We start from the raw sequence: 19,613 nt of genomic DNA on the forward strand, positions 1-19,613 counted from the left end.
CGTGCCATCTTAGAAGTGTGAGAAACATTTACTGCGTGTTTAAAAAAAGAGGATCACGCATTTACATACTTTCTGATTTTCTAATCCTTTATATTTATTTAATGTTATTTGCCTGAGACAAAATAACCGGTTTGTCACACTGGCTGATACCTCCAGTATAATTTAAACGTTCAGAGTTTTCACTTTGGTTTTTAACATTTCTCTTATGTTTATTCATTTGAACATTACGTTTATTCTAATTTGACCAATTCCTTCACGACCACATTCGTATTGAACTTCACACGTTCGTTTTTTCTCCATTAGATTTATTTGGTATTTGACTAATTTTATTCAATGGTCTGTAAATGGCAGTAAAATTATTGTTTTGTTTTTAAAGTTATGAAAAACGTGGCATGATAAACCTGAGTATAAGGTACAAACATTTCTTTTTTATCTATTTTTTAACAAATGTTGATGTTAGTTTACTTGTTTGTTCAACATTCAGTTTGTTAAATTTTCCCACGGCTCTATCAACAATACTTTTAATATATACACGAGTTCCTTGAATTTTAATGCTTTAAAATGTTTAAGTTTTAACATCAGTTAACTCGTCTCTTACTACGTTAAAAACGTTTAATATAAGTTGGGTAGCTTGTTATCTCTACGTTAATTTGAGCATCCCGTCTCACATTATATTAAACCATCTGTAATATCAGTTAATCAGCTTGTCTCTCGACAAAATTTAAACTTGTTATGTGACAATTTTGAGCTTTAACGTTCAATTCCTTAAATTTAAACAAACAATACTGCAGTGAAAATGTTACCACAAACGTATCATATATAATAATATTTGTGAAGTGATTAGAACTGCTGCTAGGAGAAATGTCTTGATCATTTCTGTATTATCAGATATGATTAGTTGTGTTTTTTTGTTGATGACAGAGCAAATCAGTTTCGTCTACTTATATTAATGCCCAAAAGTGCAATATCGTATCCACTTTCCTATTGTTCAAATATTACTTCGTGTCCCTAATTCATGTATTGTTAATCGAGTATTAAGAATTATTTTATATATCACATGGAAATGATCCCGAGACGATCTAATTTGACAATCGGAGCAGCAGTTACGTGGAGGAAATGTGATATCGTTGTCAATTTTCGCTCAGATTTTGAATTTGGAATTAAGATATAATTTTATAGCGAGGATATTAATGCTGTATTTGACAAAACATACCTTGTCACTGCTATAAAGTTTCTATGAGAAATTGGATATGTCTAAGTCGTTGACATATTTTAGAATGAGGTTCTTGAACACTTTTATACGGAATATAGAACTCAGTTCACTCACCATTACCAGGAATAACATAGTCAGTCTGTCCGTTCAAATAGAGGATTGTGTACTAAACTTTAACCCCACTATTTCGTTACCACTTACTACAGGATTAATTAAGCAATACGTAAATATTCCTGTTTCTTCGTCCTACTTTAGATAATTATCTATCATATTCGCCTCGAACCCGAATTTTTTCCTGGTGTTAGATCTGTGGCCAAAGTAAACGTGTGGACATTTTTCATAAATATAACAAACATATTAAGATAGAGACGTACACTCAATTTCTAATAGTATTTTGAAATAGTAACCACAAGATATGATGGTGAACAACAACCACATCACTCGTCCTTAAAGTATCAGTACAGTACTTTTATTCTGGCTGGGTAAAAGTAGAATATAACTTATTTTAGATTTTAAATGTCAAGACTATGTTATTTGTACCTTATATAAGATATACAGTCATGTAAAAAATACGACTCCTACGTAGTTCTTGTGATACGCTGCTGGCCAAAATCTTAAGGCCAATGAACATAAAGAAAAAATATGCATTTTGTGTTGTTAGACTCAACCACTTATTTAAGTAGAGCTTCGAAAGATGAAAATAAGAAAAGGGAAAATAAAAATAAAAAAACATTTTTAGCATTTAATAGGGAAACTGTGAACACTATGAAATTAGCCTAGATACTAGCTGGTCAAAAGTTTAAGACCAAAAAGAATTTCTAAACAGGGTAGGAAATGCCCAACAAGAGGTTTCAGTAGTGAGTTGCACGGCCGTCATTGCGAATAAATTCAAACGTTCGCTTTGGTATGGTCGATATAAGCGTTTGCAGAAGGCTGGCTTGAATGTTATTCCAAGGGGTGAAGATGGCTTCACGAAGATCATGCACTGTTTGGAATTGACGTCCATTTCTATAGACTTCCCTTGCCATCCACCCACAAACATTTTCAATGGGGTTCAGTTCGTGCGAACACGCTGGATGGTCCAAAAGAATCACGTTATTCACCATAAAAAAGTCCTTTGTTCTGCGGGCATTGTGGATTGCAGCGTTGTCCTGCTGAAAGATCAAGTCGTTTGCACACAAGCGAGGGTCTTCAGTCAATAAGGATTCTCTCTCCAACATGCCAATATAGCCAGCTGCTGTTTGACGCCCCTGTATAACCTAAAGCTCTATTGTTCCATGGAAAAAGAAAGCACCCCAGATCATGATGGAACCTCCTCCACTGTGTCATGTAGAAAATGTCTCCGGCGGGATATCCTCATCGTGCCAGTAACGTTGGAAGCCATCTGGACCATCTAGGTTAATTTTTTTCACATCAGAAAACAAAACCTTCGTCCACTTTTCTACGTCCCATGTTTGGTGCTTCTCAGCAAAGTTTAACCGAGTTGTTTCGTGGTGTGGGAGGAGGCGTGGCCTTTGAAGACGTTTACGGTTTTTAAAGCCTTTCCCTCGTAGGTGCCGTCTTATTGTTCTTGAACTACATTCTGCGTCCGAAAGGGCCTCAATATGGTTCATCAACGATCGGTTGGTGTCTTGCTGGACAACCCGTCGAATCCTCCTGCTCAACGCCGGCGAATTTTTCTTGGGCCGACCACTTGAAATTCTCGTTTCGTATCTCTCAGGGTCTTTTAAGAAATTTGCAACAGCAGTTTTACTACGCCCAATCTCACAAGCGATAGCACTTTGAGAGAGACCTTGCTTTTGCAGCTCGATAATTCTGCCACGTTCAAACTCTGTTAACGTGTTAGCCTTAGCCATGTTTTTACCCAATGTAACACAGGAGATGTCAGTGGGAGATGTTGAAAACGCTAATGCTTGAACACAAATGACTAAATTTCGTTACGTGTTTACCGTTTAACGCTTTGTTTCAGTATGGTCTTAAATTTTTGACCAGCTAGTATTTAGGCTAATTTTATAGTGTTCACATTTTCCCTATTAAATGCTAATTTTTTTCCCCTTTTTTTATTATCGTCTTTCAAAGCTTTATACTTACAAAAATGTACCAGTCTTAACCTGATAAAAGCAGTTTGTATCCATTACAATGTGTCATTGTCTAAACCTAATAAGAAAAAATAGTTTATGTTCATTGCAATGTACCAGTATAAATCTATTAAGAGAAAAATAATTTCTATTTCTTTACAATGTGCCAGTATAAACCTGATAAAAGAAGACACTTTATGCTCACTAAAATGTACAATTATAAGCCAGAAAGTCTAAACCTGATAATAGAAACATTTTTTTTCATTAAAATGTGGAAGTCCAAATCTGATAAGACTAAATGTTTGTATTCACTACAATTTTTCAATCTATACCTGATAAGATGAAATAATCTATATTCACAAAAAGTGTCGGTGTAAGTCTGTTAAGAGAAAATAGTTTGTATTTAATACATGTGGAAGTCTAAAGCTCATTAGAGAAAACAGTTTCTGTTCATTACGATGTGTCAGTTTAAACCTGAGAAGTTTGTTTATTTTAAAGCAAATTCACATCGGACTATCTGTTGTGGACTCACACCTCTCATTTTAGCATTGTAAGTCTCTGAACTTGCCGTTTCTCCAGCGGGAAACAAACGTGATAAGAGAAAACAGTTTTTATTCACTAAACTGTCTAGACCTGGTAAGTTTGTTTGTTTGGGAATTTCGCACAAAGCTACTCGAGGGCTATCTGTGCTAGCCGTCCCTAATTTAGCAGTTTAAAACTAGAGGGAAGGCAGCTAGTCATCACCACCCACCGCCAACTCTTGGGCTACTCTTTTACCAACGAATAGTGGGATTGACCGTCACATTATACACCCTCACGGCTGGGAGGGCGAGCATGTTTAGCGCGACGCGGGCACGAACCCGCGACCCTCGGATTACGAGTCGCACGCCTTAGGCGCTAGGCCATGCCGGGCCAGACCTGGTAAGAGGAAACAGTTTATGTTCATACTGTGTTGTCAAAGATATAATATGTCAAAGAGATATTATATAGGAGAGTATTTCTTTCAGTTTCCAATAAAATTCAAAATTGTGGTTAAAGATTTAATATTTGTATCTGTTTTACTAACATGCATAATTTCCTACCATCTATTTTATTAATTTAGCTAATTAAGATTTTGTTCTGGGTTAATTTAATAGAGCGACGTCAATTTCTTTTACGTTGTGCAAATCCATTTAAGCTGTTTTGTTTTTGTTTTTAGATTTTTTTCGTTCGCGAAATAACGTTATGTATTGTTTTCTTTCAGTTTCATTTGTGCTTGGATATAACCGTCTTTTAACTTCTTCCTAAAGGAATTGATTACTTCTACCACACTTTTCATAAGGTTAGAATCCCATTTGTGTTGAGCATCTTGCGATCATAAACAGCGAATGACATACTGGTTATTAACAAATGAATCTTAGTCTTCTAACGAGGCCTTGTTGAACTCACGATATGAAAGTGACGTCAACAAGCGCGCATGGCAGGACTAATTTCTATACAACTTCTCAACCTCTGAATAACCATGAAACTTCCAAGATTTTCTTAGTATGCCCAAGAGGAATTCTAAAACCCCATACTTTATCATTTATCTTATTTGTAGGAGTTTGTCAGGCATTTCAGTTCTCCCCCTTGTAACTGATTTAGTGCCTACTTTCCAAACGTAAGTAAATGTGATTGGTGTGTGTCAGGCTCTTAATACGGGGATTTACGGTTTGCGTTCTGTTTCGACAAAATCCGTCCCCATACCGTATTTATATTTTAAATTTCAATGGCCATTTTAAACTTTCCTTGGCTACTTTCTACCCTAAAGCTAATTTTTTAAACCGTCTTTCATTTAAGGGAGAATGAAAGCATTACAGATTAAAGGCAAACGTTAAAAATTGCAAAACACGAGCATAAAAAACCTATGATATATTCTTAGGATATTCTATTCTATAAAAAGTGAAGTTATTTATTACAGCTTTCAAAGTTAAATCATCAATTAACTCGTGTATAACTACAATTCTCTCTACTACTGATGTTTAGCAAGCTAAACAAAAATGAAAAACAAAGATTATAATATGTACTGCTTACAATATTGACATGGATCTAAACTGGCTAAGAAATAACGTTAAAATATAAAATTTACATCAAATCATTGACAATAGTTTGTAGATATTGTATGAGTAGAGAACATAAAACTACAATGATTGGTATTATGAATGACAAGCTTCAGCGCATGCAGATGGTCTTTATAACTAATCTTATAAATAATGCCTACCTTTGAAAAGTGGACAAATCTTCCAAACGCTGATGGGGCCCAAACGGTTGTATTGGCCAAGCGCAAGTTCCATGTAAAACAGGGGCATTGCTCCAAACACGAGCATCAGAAGGTAAGGAATAAGAAATACGCCTGGCCAATAAATAAATAAAAATTGTATAAGAGTAAAAGTAGGAATAAGAGCCATTCCTAGCTGAAAAAAGTATTTGTTAAAGTTAAGAAGTCAGAACCACATCTTATCAATAATAAAACTGATGTTCACTCGAAAGAGGGAATCAGACCCACATCTTATCAATAATAAAACTGATGTTCACTAGAAAGAGGGAATCAGACCCACATCTTATCAACAATAAAACTGATGCTTACAAGAAAAAAGCTGTCAGACCCACACCTAGCTAAGAAGAGCAAAACCAAACTGACATTTATTAAATATAGAGAATAAGAACCAGAACTGGCCAATAATAAGTCTTCATAGTTTTATTAAAAATAAGAATAAGAAATATACCTGACCAATATTGAAAATGGCGTTTCTTAAAAGTAAGAAATTACTATAACACAGGTAAAAACATAACTTTTAATATACTTACTTCCTCCATTCTTAAAGCACAAGTAAAATATGTAACTGACAGCTCATGCTGTCAACTTTAATATCTTACTTACATTCTTAAAGCAAAACTCTACCTGTGAGACCTCATGCCAATCATTCCATTCTTACAACACAGATAAAAATATACCTGTGATTCTACATTAACCATTCCATTCTCACAACACAGATAAAAGTATACCTACAAGTCTACACTAACCATTCAATTCTTGCAACACAGATAAAAATATACCTGGAAGTCTACACTAACCATTCAATTCTTGCAACACAGATAAAAATATACCTGCAAGTCTACACTAACCATTTCATTCTTACAACACAGATAAAAATATACCTGCAAGTCTACACTAACCATTTCATTCTTACAACACAGATAAAAATATACCTGCAAGTCTACACTAACTATTCCATTCTTACAACACAGGTAAAAATATACCTGCAAGTCTACATTAACCATTCAATTCTTGCAACACAGATAAAAATATACCTGGAAGTCTACACTAACCATTTCATTCTTACAACACAGATAAAAATATACCTGGAAATCTACACTAACCATTCCATTCTCACAGATCAGGTAAAAGCATTATTTTTAACCTACTCAAGATGTCCATTTTTAGATATCACAAGGTTAACGCGTAACTATCAACCTACTAATCATTCTACTGTAATACCTCATGTTAAAACCTAACTGTCAACCAACTAACCATTGCATTCTTATAGTTAATGTTAAAACGTAACTGTCAGCCAACTAACCTCCCCCATTCTTATGGTTAATGTTAAAACGTAACTGTCAGCCAATTAACCTCCCCCATTCTTATAGTTAATGTTAAAACGTACTGTCAGCCAACTAACCTCCCCCATTCTTATAGTTAATGTTAAAACGTACTGTCAGCCAACTAACCTCCCCCATTCTTATAGCACAGGTAAGGGAATCGCCACACATTCGCTAGATCCACAGCGAAGCCTATGATGGAAAGTAGAAAGTCGGCTTTTTTCCCCCATGTCGGCCGATCATCCTCTTCTCGATTCTCTGAGGCATCTTCGGTCAACGTGCCGTCTGCTTGGTCTGAAAGTTTCCGACTCTCCGTTGTGCTTACTTGACCCGGAAGGGTCGACACACTAGTCCCAGAAAGAAGAACTACTTTATGGTCTGCTGAAAATAATGGACACAGATTTAGCTTAAAACCGAACTTCGAATACTCGCGTTGAACATATAACAGATAATTTATATTTATCTTGGTTCTAAAATTGCAACAGCAATTAATTATCTTACATTTCATAGCAATTCTACACTTATTTCACACTAGATCACCATGCTATAATATAAATAATTTTAAACTACTAGAAAAAACTACGTTGGTATTAGTTTTGTTTTTCATATAAAGATTGTAATAAACTGAAGCCTTTTTTTTCAATGGACAAAATGATACAATATATGATTTTTCTTTTTTTTTTGAGTTGTATTATTTGTAAAACACTGACTTATGCCTATAAACCTTTATATCCTGTAAATTTGAAATTTTAACAATTAATGTAACAGACTCACATATCTAGTCATACATATGTGTGGATATGGGAGGTGGGATGCACTGTTTATAAAAACAAAAACAGTCATGGTGATTATAGAATCTAACGTTTATATATAAAAACGAAACGTTCTAATATAATCAGATTTTCGTAGGTAAATTATTATTTTAAACTGAACATATAAGACCAGAACTAGAAAAACGATTGCGAAGGCTAATACTTAAAATGTGCCCTAATAACACGTAATGCAGGAATTGAGTTTAAGCAGTGTAGAGGGCGCATCAACGTTTTGTTCGTAGTTAGGCCACGCAAGTAAATTAAAAACTGAAACAGAGAATTATCAAACGAATTCAGGAGTTTATAACACTGGTTTGACAAAGAAGGTTGGAAACACATTTTTGTGATGTTAAAAATACTGGGCTTGCAAGATATTAAACATGACAATTAAAACAGAAAGCATTTTTTATGTATTTTTACTTTTTGATGCTATGTTTCTAAATTTCGTTTTATTTGAAACTTTCCAACGCAGCCCCTTCTAGACTTATGAAAAATATCATTAATCATATTTACGCTTTACTTATTCTTTGAATACAAGCAAACAAGGTATTGCAAATCGTGTTTAAAAGAGCGGTGTTACGTGTTTTTTCTAAGTCAACAACAACAACACACTTACTTAGTGATTTAGGTGTACTTGATGTTAAATAGTAACCTTCCTCTTTAGTTAGGTACTTCCTCAGTCTACTCTTTTTATTCTTGTTCCGCAGATCGTTTGGACCACCTTTTCCGTTTACAGTTGGAATGCTTTTCGAGGAGTCGGGAGATGGCGTCGTGGTGTTTTGAAAATCTCTTGGATTCTCAGACTTATCCGTTTCCTGATCGAAACTCTCCGGATCATGAGTTTTATAGTTGGAAGAAAAATGTTCGGACATTTTGAAGTAGATTGGCGGCTTATTCAAGCCGAATAGCAAAGGTCGCCATAATTCAGGTGGTTCCTTTTACAAAGAAAAAGGTTTTATATACATTTATTGACACCTTGAGCGTTGTTTGCTACAGTTTCTTAGTTTTAAGTACTAAATCATATGAAACTAATCAAATACTTCAGGAATTTAAGTACTCGCTTTGTTATAAATTAATGTAATGCTTCAACTAGAGAAAACTTGAAAATTGTACAACAGTATTAAGTTAAGAAATTTGTGATGACAAGAAATCCACTTGCAGTAAAAATGTATTTTCAAGACTTAAGAAGGTCGAAACGTTATTCTGTACTTTATTTTAATTAAAGTTTCAATACCCATACCAGCCGTCTTGATAATACAGTATTAAGTTAAATTTCCCTAATGTTGTTTTATAGTTGCAATTAATACTGATAACAATTATCAATCTGCACATACACATACTGATGTGGAGGAGAATGTTATTGTACTGATGTAAAGAAAGGGTATTGTTACGTATACATAACGTATAGTTGTGTACAAATACCGATGTGAAGAAGGGTATTGTTATGTATACATAACGTATCGTTGTGTACAAATACCGATGTGAAGAAGGGTATTGTTATGTATACATAACGTATCGTTGTGTACAAATACCGATGTGAAGAAGGGTATTGTTATGTATACATAACGTATCGTTGTGTACAAATACCGATGTGAAGAAGGGTATTGTTATGTATACATAACGTATCGTTGTGTACAAATACCGATGTGAAGAAGGGTATTGTTATGTATACATAACGTATCGTTGTGTACAAATACCGATGTGAAGAAGGGTATTGTTATGTATACATAACGTATCGTTGTGTACAAATACCGATGTGAAGAAGGGTATTGTTATGTATACATAACGTATCGTTGTGTACAAATACCGATGTGAAGAAGGGTATTGTTATGTATACATAACGTATCGTTGTGTACAAATACCGATGTGAAGAAGGGTACTGTTTTGTATAGGTGTTGGTATGAATAATAATGTTGTTATCCATCGCTAAATTTAATGGCAAAATTACCTGCTGTGAAAACTATATATTCTTTCAAACCTTAAATAAAAACTTTTTTTTTTCTAAGAGTGAAAAGACATGCAGGTCTACAAGTTTGAAACTCTAAAATAAAGTAAATGAAACAATTGTTTGACATATGAAGAAAATAAGAAATAATATCTATTTCTGTTTCATGGTATATAGCATTTGGCAATGCTTTAGTGAAAGTCCATAGTCAATACATTTTCTATTCTTAGCTTGATAACAAACGTTAACAGTTAGTTAGCATGTGCACGCAACTCGTAAAATTGGAAAGACACGAGGAAAATATATTTATGTTTATCTAGGACGAAATGTTTTGTTTTTCTTAGATGTCGGAACTCTTTTATGCAAACGCTGAATGAAAAAAACACAAGGAAGGTGATAGTCTTGTCAGTCGACGACAAATCTTTATACGTACCACTGCCTGCAATTATGTAACTCCACAAGACAGGAACAGCTAAAAGGAGATGCTCTAATTAGATCAGGCCTCTTTCTGAATCGCCCGGAAAAATAAGACGCTCCGTATAAAATTCAGGTTTTAGTTTTAACTCAGCAGCAAAAATTAGTTTTTGTTTATAAGATAAAAGAAAACGCGAGGAGTTCTACCTGTTCAAACTAACCATAGAGATAAATACCACGTCTGCTGAACAATATACATGAATTCATTATACAATTTATGTTATTTACTAATCAAATACCTGCATTCATATAGGATGACTTTAGGTCAATAGGAAGCTTTGACAACTTTTCATAAATACCTAAAACATCAAAGAGAAAATGTCGTTACAATAAATGTTTCTAACATTTAACAGATCCAAGTCATCTGAAAAAATCGTTACACCAGTCTTCAGACATCTAACATATATAACATAACCGAAGTTTTACATAAGTCTTTAGACATCTGTAAGATCTAACAGAACTGAAGTTTTATTCGAGTCTTTACACATTTAATAGATCTAAAGTTTTACATGAATCTTTAGACATCTACGAGAAGTGAAGTTTTACATGAGTTCTTAGACATCTAACAGATCTAAATTTTTACATGAGTCTTTAGACATCTGACAGCTCTAAAGTTTTACATGAGTCTTTAGACATCTAACAGATTTAAAGTTTTACATGAGTCTTTAGACATCTAACAGCTCTAAAGTTTTACATGAGTCTTTAGACATATAACAAATTTAAAGTTTTACATGAGTCTTTAGACATCTAACAGATTTAAAGTTTTGCATAAATCTTTAGACATCTAACAGATTTAAAGTTTTACATGAGTCTTTAGACATCTGACAGCTCTAAAGTTTTACATGAGTCTTTAGACATCTAACAGCTCTAAAGTTTTACATGAGTCTTTAGACATATAACAAATTTAAAGTTTTGCATAAATCTTTAGACATCTAACAGATTTAAAGTTGTACACGAGTTTTTAGACATCTAACAGATCTTAAGTTTTACACGAGTCTTTAGACATCTAACGGACCTTAAGTTTTACGTGAGTCTTTAAACATCTAACAGATTTAGAGTTTTACATGAGTCTTTAGACATCTAACAGATCTAAGATACCTGAAGTTTTATATAAGTCTCTGGACATCTAACAGATCTGAGACATGTAAAGAAAGTCATTAAATAAATCTGTGAAGATTTAAAGATAGAAGTCAGTGTTTAACAGGCACTCTTTGTTGTAATAAGTGCATTTCTTGCACAGCCAAGAATCTGTTTAGTATAATAGTATAAAATCTATAAGCCAGATCCATCTTTATTTAAGAACTCAGCTGTCATTGTTGTATTTTTATTATATGCTCATACAGTCTTCCTACCTGCTGCACCCGTAATTTTATTTGGATGTCCAAATATTTCAAGTGCATCAGTTGAACTTGTTCTATAATATTCTTTGATCATTGATACGATTGATTGTGGATTTTTGTACTCCATATTTCTTCGATACTTTCAGAAGCCATTTTCTTTACTTTAATCTGATACAAGTGGTTTTCTGAAGCGTGACTTTAACTAACTCCTATGTCTTGAGAATCATCTGCTTTGTTACCATAAACTTCTTCAACAGATGTTAGAAATCATTTGCTTTTTTGTCTCTGGCTGTTGACTTTATGAAGCAGCTTAATTATTCTGTAATTTTTTACAACCTATTAATATGTTTTAAACTTAGTTCTGGGCCTGGCATGGCCAAGCGTGTTAAGGCGTTCGACTCGTAATCCGACGGTCGCGAGTTCGAATCCTGGTCCAACCAAACATGCTCGTCCTTTCAGCCGTGGGGGCGTTATAATGTGACAGTCAATCCCACTATTCGTTAGTAAAAGAGTAGTTCAAGAGTTGGCGGTGGGTGGTGATGACTAGCTGCCTTCCCTCTAGTCTTACACTGCTAAATTAGTGACGGCTAGTGCAGATAGCTCTCGAGTAGCTTTGCGCGAAATTCAAAACAATTCAAAATATAAACTTAGTTCTATTTAATTCTTTAAATGAAAAGTGCCAATACTTTAGTTATGAACAAATATTTGTAAGTTGTAAGTCTGGAGGCTTATAGCGCTTGAAACGAGGTACCACATGTTCATAATAAGAAAAGCACAAATAGTTCACTGGGTAGTTTAACGCTTATCAACAAACAAATATTTGAAATGCTGAAATATTATTTTTGTTTTCAAAAAAAATTGTTTGTTAAACTATCAGAACTTGTATATTTTGGTCTTTGCTTTATTAAGGTATCATGTTCACTAATTGCTTGTGTCTCTCGATTATATTTTCTGAATTATATTATAATGAGTGCAAGGTGATAATACTTTTGTCTGCAACAGTTCACATAATAACTGAAAGAGCGTTGGTCTTTGTGTTATAAGGATACACGTAGATCTTTGTACATTTTCCAGTAGTATTACGTTGTGAAATCTAAACATGGCGTCCTCAGGACGAGCGGTTTTCTTCAGTCTCCTTATCTGTTGTCCGGCATGGCCAGGTGGTTAAGGCACTCGATTCGTAATCCGAGGGTCGCGGGTTCGAATCCCCGTGCACCAAACATGCTCGTCCTTTCAGTCGTGGGGGTGTTATAAAGTGACGGTCAATCCCACTATTCTTTGGTAAAAGAGTGGCTCAAGAGTTAAATTAGGAACGGCTAGCGTAGCTAGCCCTCGTGTAGCTCTGCGCGAAATTCAAAACAAAACAAACAAACTAAAACCTTATCTATTAAAGTAATCGCTTTTTCTGTAAAAGTCTCAATCATTTCTAGAAATAAAGTACAAGATGACCTATTTCTAACGACGCTTACAACAAATTACTGAAATAATCACTAAATCTTCTTTGAAATACAGTGCATACAAAACCGTTTAATGATAGCTTGCTTAGTTTCTTATCATAGTGTAATCTGCTAGCCATTCTTGTATTATAGAAGCTAAGTAATCAACTATGAATATACGCGTATATGTTAATCACATAAACAGATAGGCGTGTGTGTGTTTTCTTACAGCAAAGCCACATCGGGTTACCGGCTGATCCCACCAAGGAGAATCGAACTCCTAATTTTAGTGTTGTAAATCCGTAGCCATACCGCTGCACTAGCGGGGGACAAAGAAATAAGCATATCATTAATTTGTTTTTAATGACCGAGTTGACAATAATTTTCTATATGCAATTTTCGATTAATCCAAATGTAGCAGGAATAAGACATATTGATGTAAATGGTAAAGTCATGTAAACATGTATCAAAGATAAAGCAAACTGATATAAACCTTTGATAACACCGGATGAATATGTATTAAGAATAAAACATGCTGGTGTAGGTGGTAGCACCGAATGAACGTACATCAACAACGAAACAGAATGACTCTGACATTTGATTATATTAAGAATAATATAAACAGACGTTGACCTTTGGTTAGAAGTAACAAACATATTTTAAAAATAAGATAAATCAACTCAGATTTTTAGTTAGGCCTGGTAAATATGTTTCATCAATGAGATCGAAGTTTATCTTTGCACAAGTCCCAGTATGAATTGAAGTAGATTCATCTTTATCTACCGTACATGAATTGCTGGGAAAATCATTACGAGGGAGAAATCAGTTATTTTATCACTTCTGTAAAACGTTATGTTTCCGTTTCCCTTGGCCACTGAAACTAGATTAGATACTGTAAATACACAGGGTAACGGTATTAACTCAAATGGACCCTAATAAACGAGTTTAAAAATTCAAGTCATAATTCAAATCTTGTTTTATTTGAAGCTACAAGATTAATTCGATAAGGGGCAGTTGCTAATGTCAGTAATTTCCTCTCTCGAAGCAAGAGTGATAGAAAAATTGATCAAACTTTAGTTCTGACCCACTTTTCAAGACCAAACGGGCTGTGGGAAAAAAAAACTAGCCCTAATTAGAAACTCTTGGCTGGCAACTGGTCAAAAAATAACTAGAAAATAGACTTTATTCATGTGAAACGTGTTTTAATAAGAATGATGGTGACACTTTGAACGCCTTATATTCGCGAGTGTCTTGGAGCAGATGTGTTTCATATCGAGAACTGAATGGCCAACGGCTAAAACTAGGACAGTAACTAGATAACTTGTGAATATCCAGTGTCCCACAACTTGGAGACAGAATGAGCATTGTACGGTTCCACTATTCAAATGAAAACACTACTATATGTGTATGTAATAATGGAAGTAAAAAAAACGTTTCTTTCTTATTTATGATTGGAGCATTTCATACCAGCTTCATCAATTTTGTTTGTTAGAACATATTTGTGCAAAGTTAAGGAAAGAAACCTTAGCTGTCTTAAGTTGCCCTCAGCTAGTTCAGTTATAAGCTTTCCAGCTTATAACGCTAAAATTCGGAGTTCACTCCCCTCGACGAGCACAATTCACATAGTCCATTTTACAGCTTTAACTTTATCACAAAACAAACTGTAGTAATAAACTAGACATAAATAAAGCTAGACAAAAGCATCCATTGCCAATCCTTGGGCTATCCGTACGTCATCAAATTGTGAGATTTTATCATTACTGATGGACCTGAAATATAGAATGCGTTTATTCGGCGTGGGTCAGAAATCGTGAATCTTAGGATTCACATTTCGAATACGCTGATAATACGTCACTAATGACCCAGTTTTATCAAATAAAACTCTCACATGTGATGTTTTCAAACCTGATGAACCGGTTGTAGACACACTGCGGTTTAGTGCACACACGCGCAAACCGCACAATGAAAGACTCGTGAACAATCTTGATTTGAGGAATTTTAAAGTTTTACGTATTTAATTAATTCAACACGGTTTCACCCCTATACGTAAGCATCTGTAATAGTGATAAACATATGTTTTATATACAGCAGATAAATCTTGGGTAACAACATAGAGCGGAAAAGATTTATGTACCTTCATGGTTGATACTCTGCGTTGGATCAAATGACGACGATTCTTTTTAATGCGAAACAACAGTTTGTCGCGAGGTCATTACGTCAAAATGTTAGTAGCTCAGCGAACACTAGGGGGTCCGGGGGGAATGGTCCAAAAATACCATAGACTATTTAAAAAGAAAGTAAAACTGTTCTGCCAAGTAGTTTAGTCAGAAAAAAATGTTACGTTAAGTGTAGTACCTATTGCTCCGAGTTGGAAAATATCTTCCCAGAGAAGTCCTACCCTTTCTATGTTGTTGTTGTTTTTAATACTAAAATGGATATTGAAAAACTAATAATAAGACTGAAATACAAGGTATAAAAAACAGGATTCCCCGAGTTGGTACAGCGGTAAGTCTTCAGAGTTACAACGCTCAAATCAGCGGTTCGATTCCCCTCAGTAAACGCAGCAGATAGCCAAGTATGGCTTTGCTATAAGATAACACATACAAACAAAAAAAACAGGATATATGTGTATTTAATAAAGAAGACAGCTTTGTTATAAATTGGTTTCTTTTGCAAAAGGAAAAAAAAAATGCAACTATTTCACCGAAACCCTTGGTAGACTCCATTAACTTCCAGTCAGGTCGCATTGTAGAATTTTAGTTTATTATAGTCGAATGTTCATGGTCTCAAGGCAGCAAGTGTTGTAAGGTTTTGTTTTAGGTTGTTTTTCGTGTCGCTATTTCGTCTAAGTAAAATATAAAAGGTAATTTAATTGTTGGATAGTTTCAGCATGATAAAAAAGTTAATTCGGTATAACAACACGTGTTGATAGTCATAGGAAGAAGGGCTAGCTGTATCAAGCATATTAATGCGGTGAATTTAATGAAAATATTATAACAATATGTATTCCGTCTGACATGAAGTAAAGAACCAAACAGCAACGCAATTAAGTGTTTTATTAACTGTAAATATCAAAGTAGAAATTAAACTATACCTTTACTTGAATTTGGATGGTAAGTTCTACTTACAATAACAAACACCAGGTGGTTATGTTGGAATTTGATTTTCTAAAGGAACAGTGCCTTATGGTTTCAACGGCTAGATCAGCGAACCCTAAGATTCATTTATAGCTATTCCTAAGTTTGAGTTACTATCTAGTGGGAAAGCAGCCAGATGAAAGCTGCTACATACACAAGAGCGTTGTTCAACTCTTTAAATCTAAAAACGGAACTGACTGCCACTTTTATATCACTTAAACTATCAAGCATGGTCAACGGTATTGAACCATGGACCTATATATCCGCAACCTCCCATTAAATTCAAACAATAAACATTTATTATTTGTGTCTACGTACAATAATAATATATTAAGACAGTACGGTATCTGAAACATAAATACACAATAATTTGCATAAAATTGGTTTTTAAACGTTATCACCATGATTGCAGTCCTAATTTTCTTTCTCTGTGTTTCAGAGTTTCTGAATGGCTCATTTATTTTTGCTTAGCAACGAGTTTCTAACCATGAATCTTCATATTTATACCGAGGCACGTCAATCGCTTGAGTAACACAGCCGGCAACATTCCAACGAAATAACTTTGTTCGACATATTTCACGATAAAACTTTAAGCACTTCGTATGATAAGATTCTATTAATTACGATATTATTGGTTCAGCCTCAGTGATCAGTCACTCTTACATTTCGTTTTTTTTAAAGACTGTACGACAAAATGTAATAAATTCGATTTTTTTAATTAAGAAAGGACTCGGTTATGATATGGCATAGTAAATGCACAAGAACTTCAAAATATTTCCATGACAACCGCGTGTAAGTATAACAGTGTTATTATCACTAACAGAGACATACTTCTGATGGAAGTAATGCGTTGTCTACCCAAACATCATATCAATAATAATCAAAAACTTTCAACGGATGAATAAACTTGCTAGAGCGAGTGATTTTTAAGCCTTAAGGCTTAAAGAGTGAGCCGCTAATGTATGTGGAACTCTATAGCGAATATCTTTGAGTATGCTACCTGGCGACGGGTCTCGTCTTCAATTTTAAATAAAGTCTGCTATTTGTAATTTCCCGTGTATAAGGACCGTATAGGGTTATTTTATAAAGGAAATTATGCTTAAAACCTGGTAGAATAACAAGTAAAGACGACGTTCGTTGAGTGGAAGGAGACTGCCAAACGACGTGCTTAATTAGGTGAATGTAGCGCGAGCTAAGTAAAATGTCCACAAAACGTTTAATCTAGCTTTAACGCGTAGTACTTGTGGTAATAAGATTTACCAGTTAAATCTGACTATCCTATGGTCTCCCGAAAACTGATTCAGAAGGACTACCTACCCTCTTTTCTTAAGTGAGTAAAAATAATAATGAATGAGTAATAAAGAATAATTATAAGGAAAAGTCGATACATACATAAATAACGTTATTTATAATATGATAATCATACAGAATATGACTTGTGCAGTATCTTTAGATTGTTTCTTGTCGAATGTGTCCACCCTCAGTAAAATCCTGGAACAGACTTTACTCTTCGACATGATTAGTAATCTAACTGATCTGCCTGTCACAGGTCACAAGATAATTTCACTTTGAGTATTTTGAGATTATTTGTGGTTATCCGATTTATAAAAGGAATCTGATAATCCATCCACCATAGATACTAATAAACTGAATCTGATAATTCAATACACCATAGATACTTATAAATTGAATCTGATAATCCCATCCACTATGAATATTTATAAATTGAATTTGTCAATCCTACCCATCATGGATATATATAAACTGAATCTGTTAATGTCATCCACCATGGATAATTATAAACTGAGTCTGATAATCCCATGTTCCATGGATGGTTTTGTACTTCGCCAACAAAACGAGATCTTCATTCACTCATTGTGTACAACTTAAATTCTTGTGTCCCACACAATACCTTTCTACTCTACCCATCATCTGGTTCATAAGCCACAATGTTGATTAACATAATGTTGTTGAATATAATCTTGTTTTATATTCATATTAAGTTTCAGATTATTACACGTAGTAGATAATATGGAGTAATCTAATTAATGTTAAAGTTTAATTAATAACTGAAATAAAATACTTCACATTTATGCAATTAAAATATGTTCATTAAAACAAATCGTCAACGTCTTCTATTTAAAAACACCTTATGTGATTCGACGCCCTCTACGCCGTCATTAGATCTTTTGAAGACGATCTGGAAGGCGTCGAAGTATACAGAGTGTTCCTTGTATCATCTCTTGTGCTAATACTTCATATATTCAGTGTATGATATCAAGAATACGCACAAGGCCTTAGGTACTATTATATTACACACTTATTTTTTGAGCTAACTTGCTATTCCTCGCATACATAAAACCCTGCCCGGCATGACCAGGTGGTTAAGGTACTCGACTTGTAATCCGAGGGTCGTGGGTTCAAATTCTCGTCACATCAAACATGCTCGCCCTTTCAGCCGTAGAGGCGTTATTATGTGACAGTCAGTTTCATTCTTTGTTGGTAAAAAAGTAGCCCAAACGCCTAATAAGGATTGTTCAGCTAATATTATCCGATTTTTTTATAATATTGTTAAAAGGCAAGTTACCAGGTCTTATGTTTCCTTCAATTGATTCTTACGAGATTTACCTATTAACCTTGTAGCAGTTTCACTGTTTACTTCCTCTGATTTTTCATAATCTACCTAATAAAACCTGAGTAACGTATTTTATTGCTTACTTCATTTAACCCTAAAATCTTACACCAACAAAACGCAGATAATAAATTTTCCATATTGGATAGTATTCTCGAAGTTTTTGTTGTTTACTTTTTTCTATCTACAGATAGAAACAACAAGAAATCTTATCGTCTTAGCAATTTAAAATATCGATTTTTATAACACCTGCTTTCTAAAGAGTAAAGTAATAAAATATTAATTGCTTGAACGCACTCGTACTAAGGCTGACATTAATATTTATTTTCATGTCTAAGCCCTCATGTTTTAAGAAGCAGCGTATCTACAAGCTATTTGTTCAGTTCCAGCTGCTATCTGTTCAGTTCCAGTACTCCCCGCTATTACCAGGGCTGTGGGAAATCCCTTGAGGTAGCAAAACGTTTTTCCTGCAGAGCAAACTCAGAAGTGTTTAAGAATAAGTCTATATTGCAATACGTTGATACTGACAGAAAGAAAGGGAACGAATAACTCTTCACTTTTAAAAACGAATAACTCTTCACTTTTAGGAACGAATAACTCTTCACTTTAAGGAACGAATAACTCTTCACTATTAAGGACGAGGTCTTTAGTGCAATAAATAACATAAGACATTAAAAAAAGATAAACTTTTTTTCAAGGTTAATGCCTGTATTGAAATATGTTGACTATGAAAGACAGAAGAGTAACTCTTCTCTCTCTAGAACAAGGTTTATCGTGTAACATCTCGACACTGAGAGAAAGAAAAGGAAAACAACTTCAGGTACAGTTTCTTTTGTTATACAAGTAATTCTGCAATAAAGAAAATGTTCAATTTGCGACTTTTTTTTCACAACACGCAAGTTATATATCTATACCATGGACATTTCGC

General features: G+C 34.3%; 1 protein-coding gene across 2 annotated transcripts in view; it reads right to left on the reverse strand.

The window, feature by feature from the left end:
* The window catches only part of LOC143241098 (sodium-dependent dopamine transporter-like), a 97,159-nt gene that overhangs the window by 38,633 nt on the left and 38,913 nt on the right, over positions 1–19,613 (reverse strand). Inside the window, exons 2-4 of one of the 2 annotated variants that reach the window (XM_076484644.1) lie at positions 8,338–8,656; positions 7,039–7,287; positions 5,531–5,662 (exon numbers count right to left, since the gene is read on the reverse strand). In XM_076484644.1, the coding sequence (XP_076340759.1) occupies positions 5,531–5,662; positions 7,039–7,287; positions 8,338–8,593 (637 nt within the window). In that variant the 5' untranslated portion in view covers positions 8,594–8,656. Of the gene's footprint in view, positions 1–5,530; positions 5,663–7,038; positions 7,291–8,337; positions 8,657–19,613 lie in introns of both variants that reach the window. The other variant, XM_076484643.1, reaches the window with a different exon arrangement.

This window comes from Tachypleus tridentatus, chromosome 13, assembly GCF_004210375.1.
Source record: "Tachypleus tridentatus isolate NWPU-2018 chromosome 13, ASM421037v1, whole genome shotgun sequence".
NCBI classification, from domain to species: domain Eukaryota; kingdom Metazoa; phylum Arthropoda; class Merostomata; order Xiphosura; family Limulidae; genus Tachypleus; species Tachypleus tridentatus.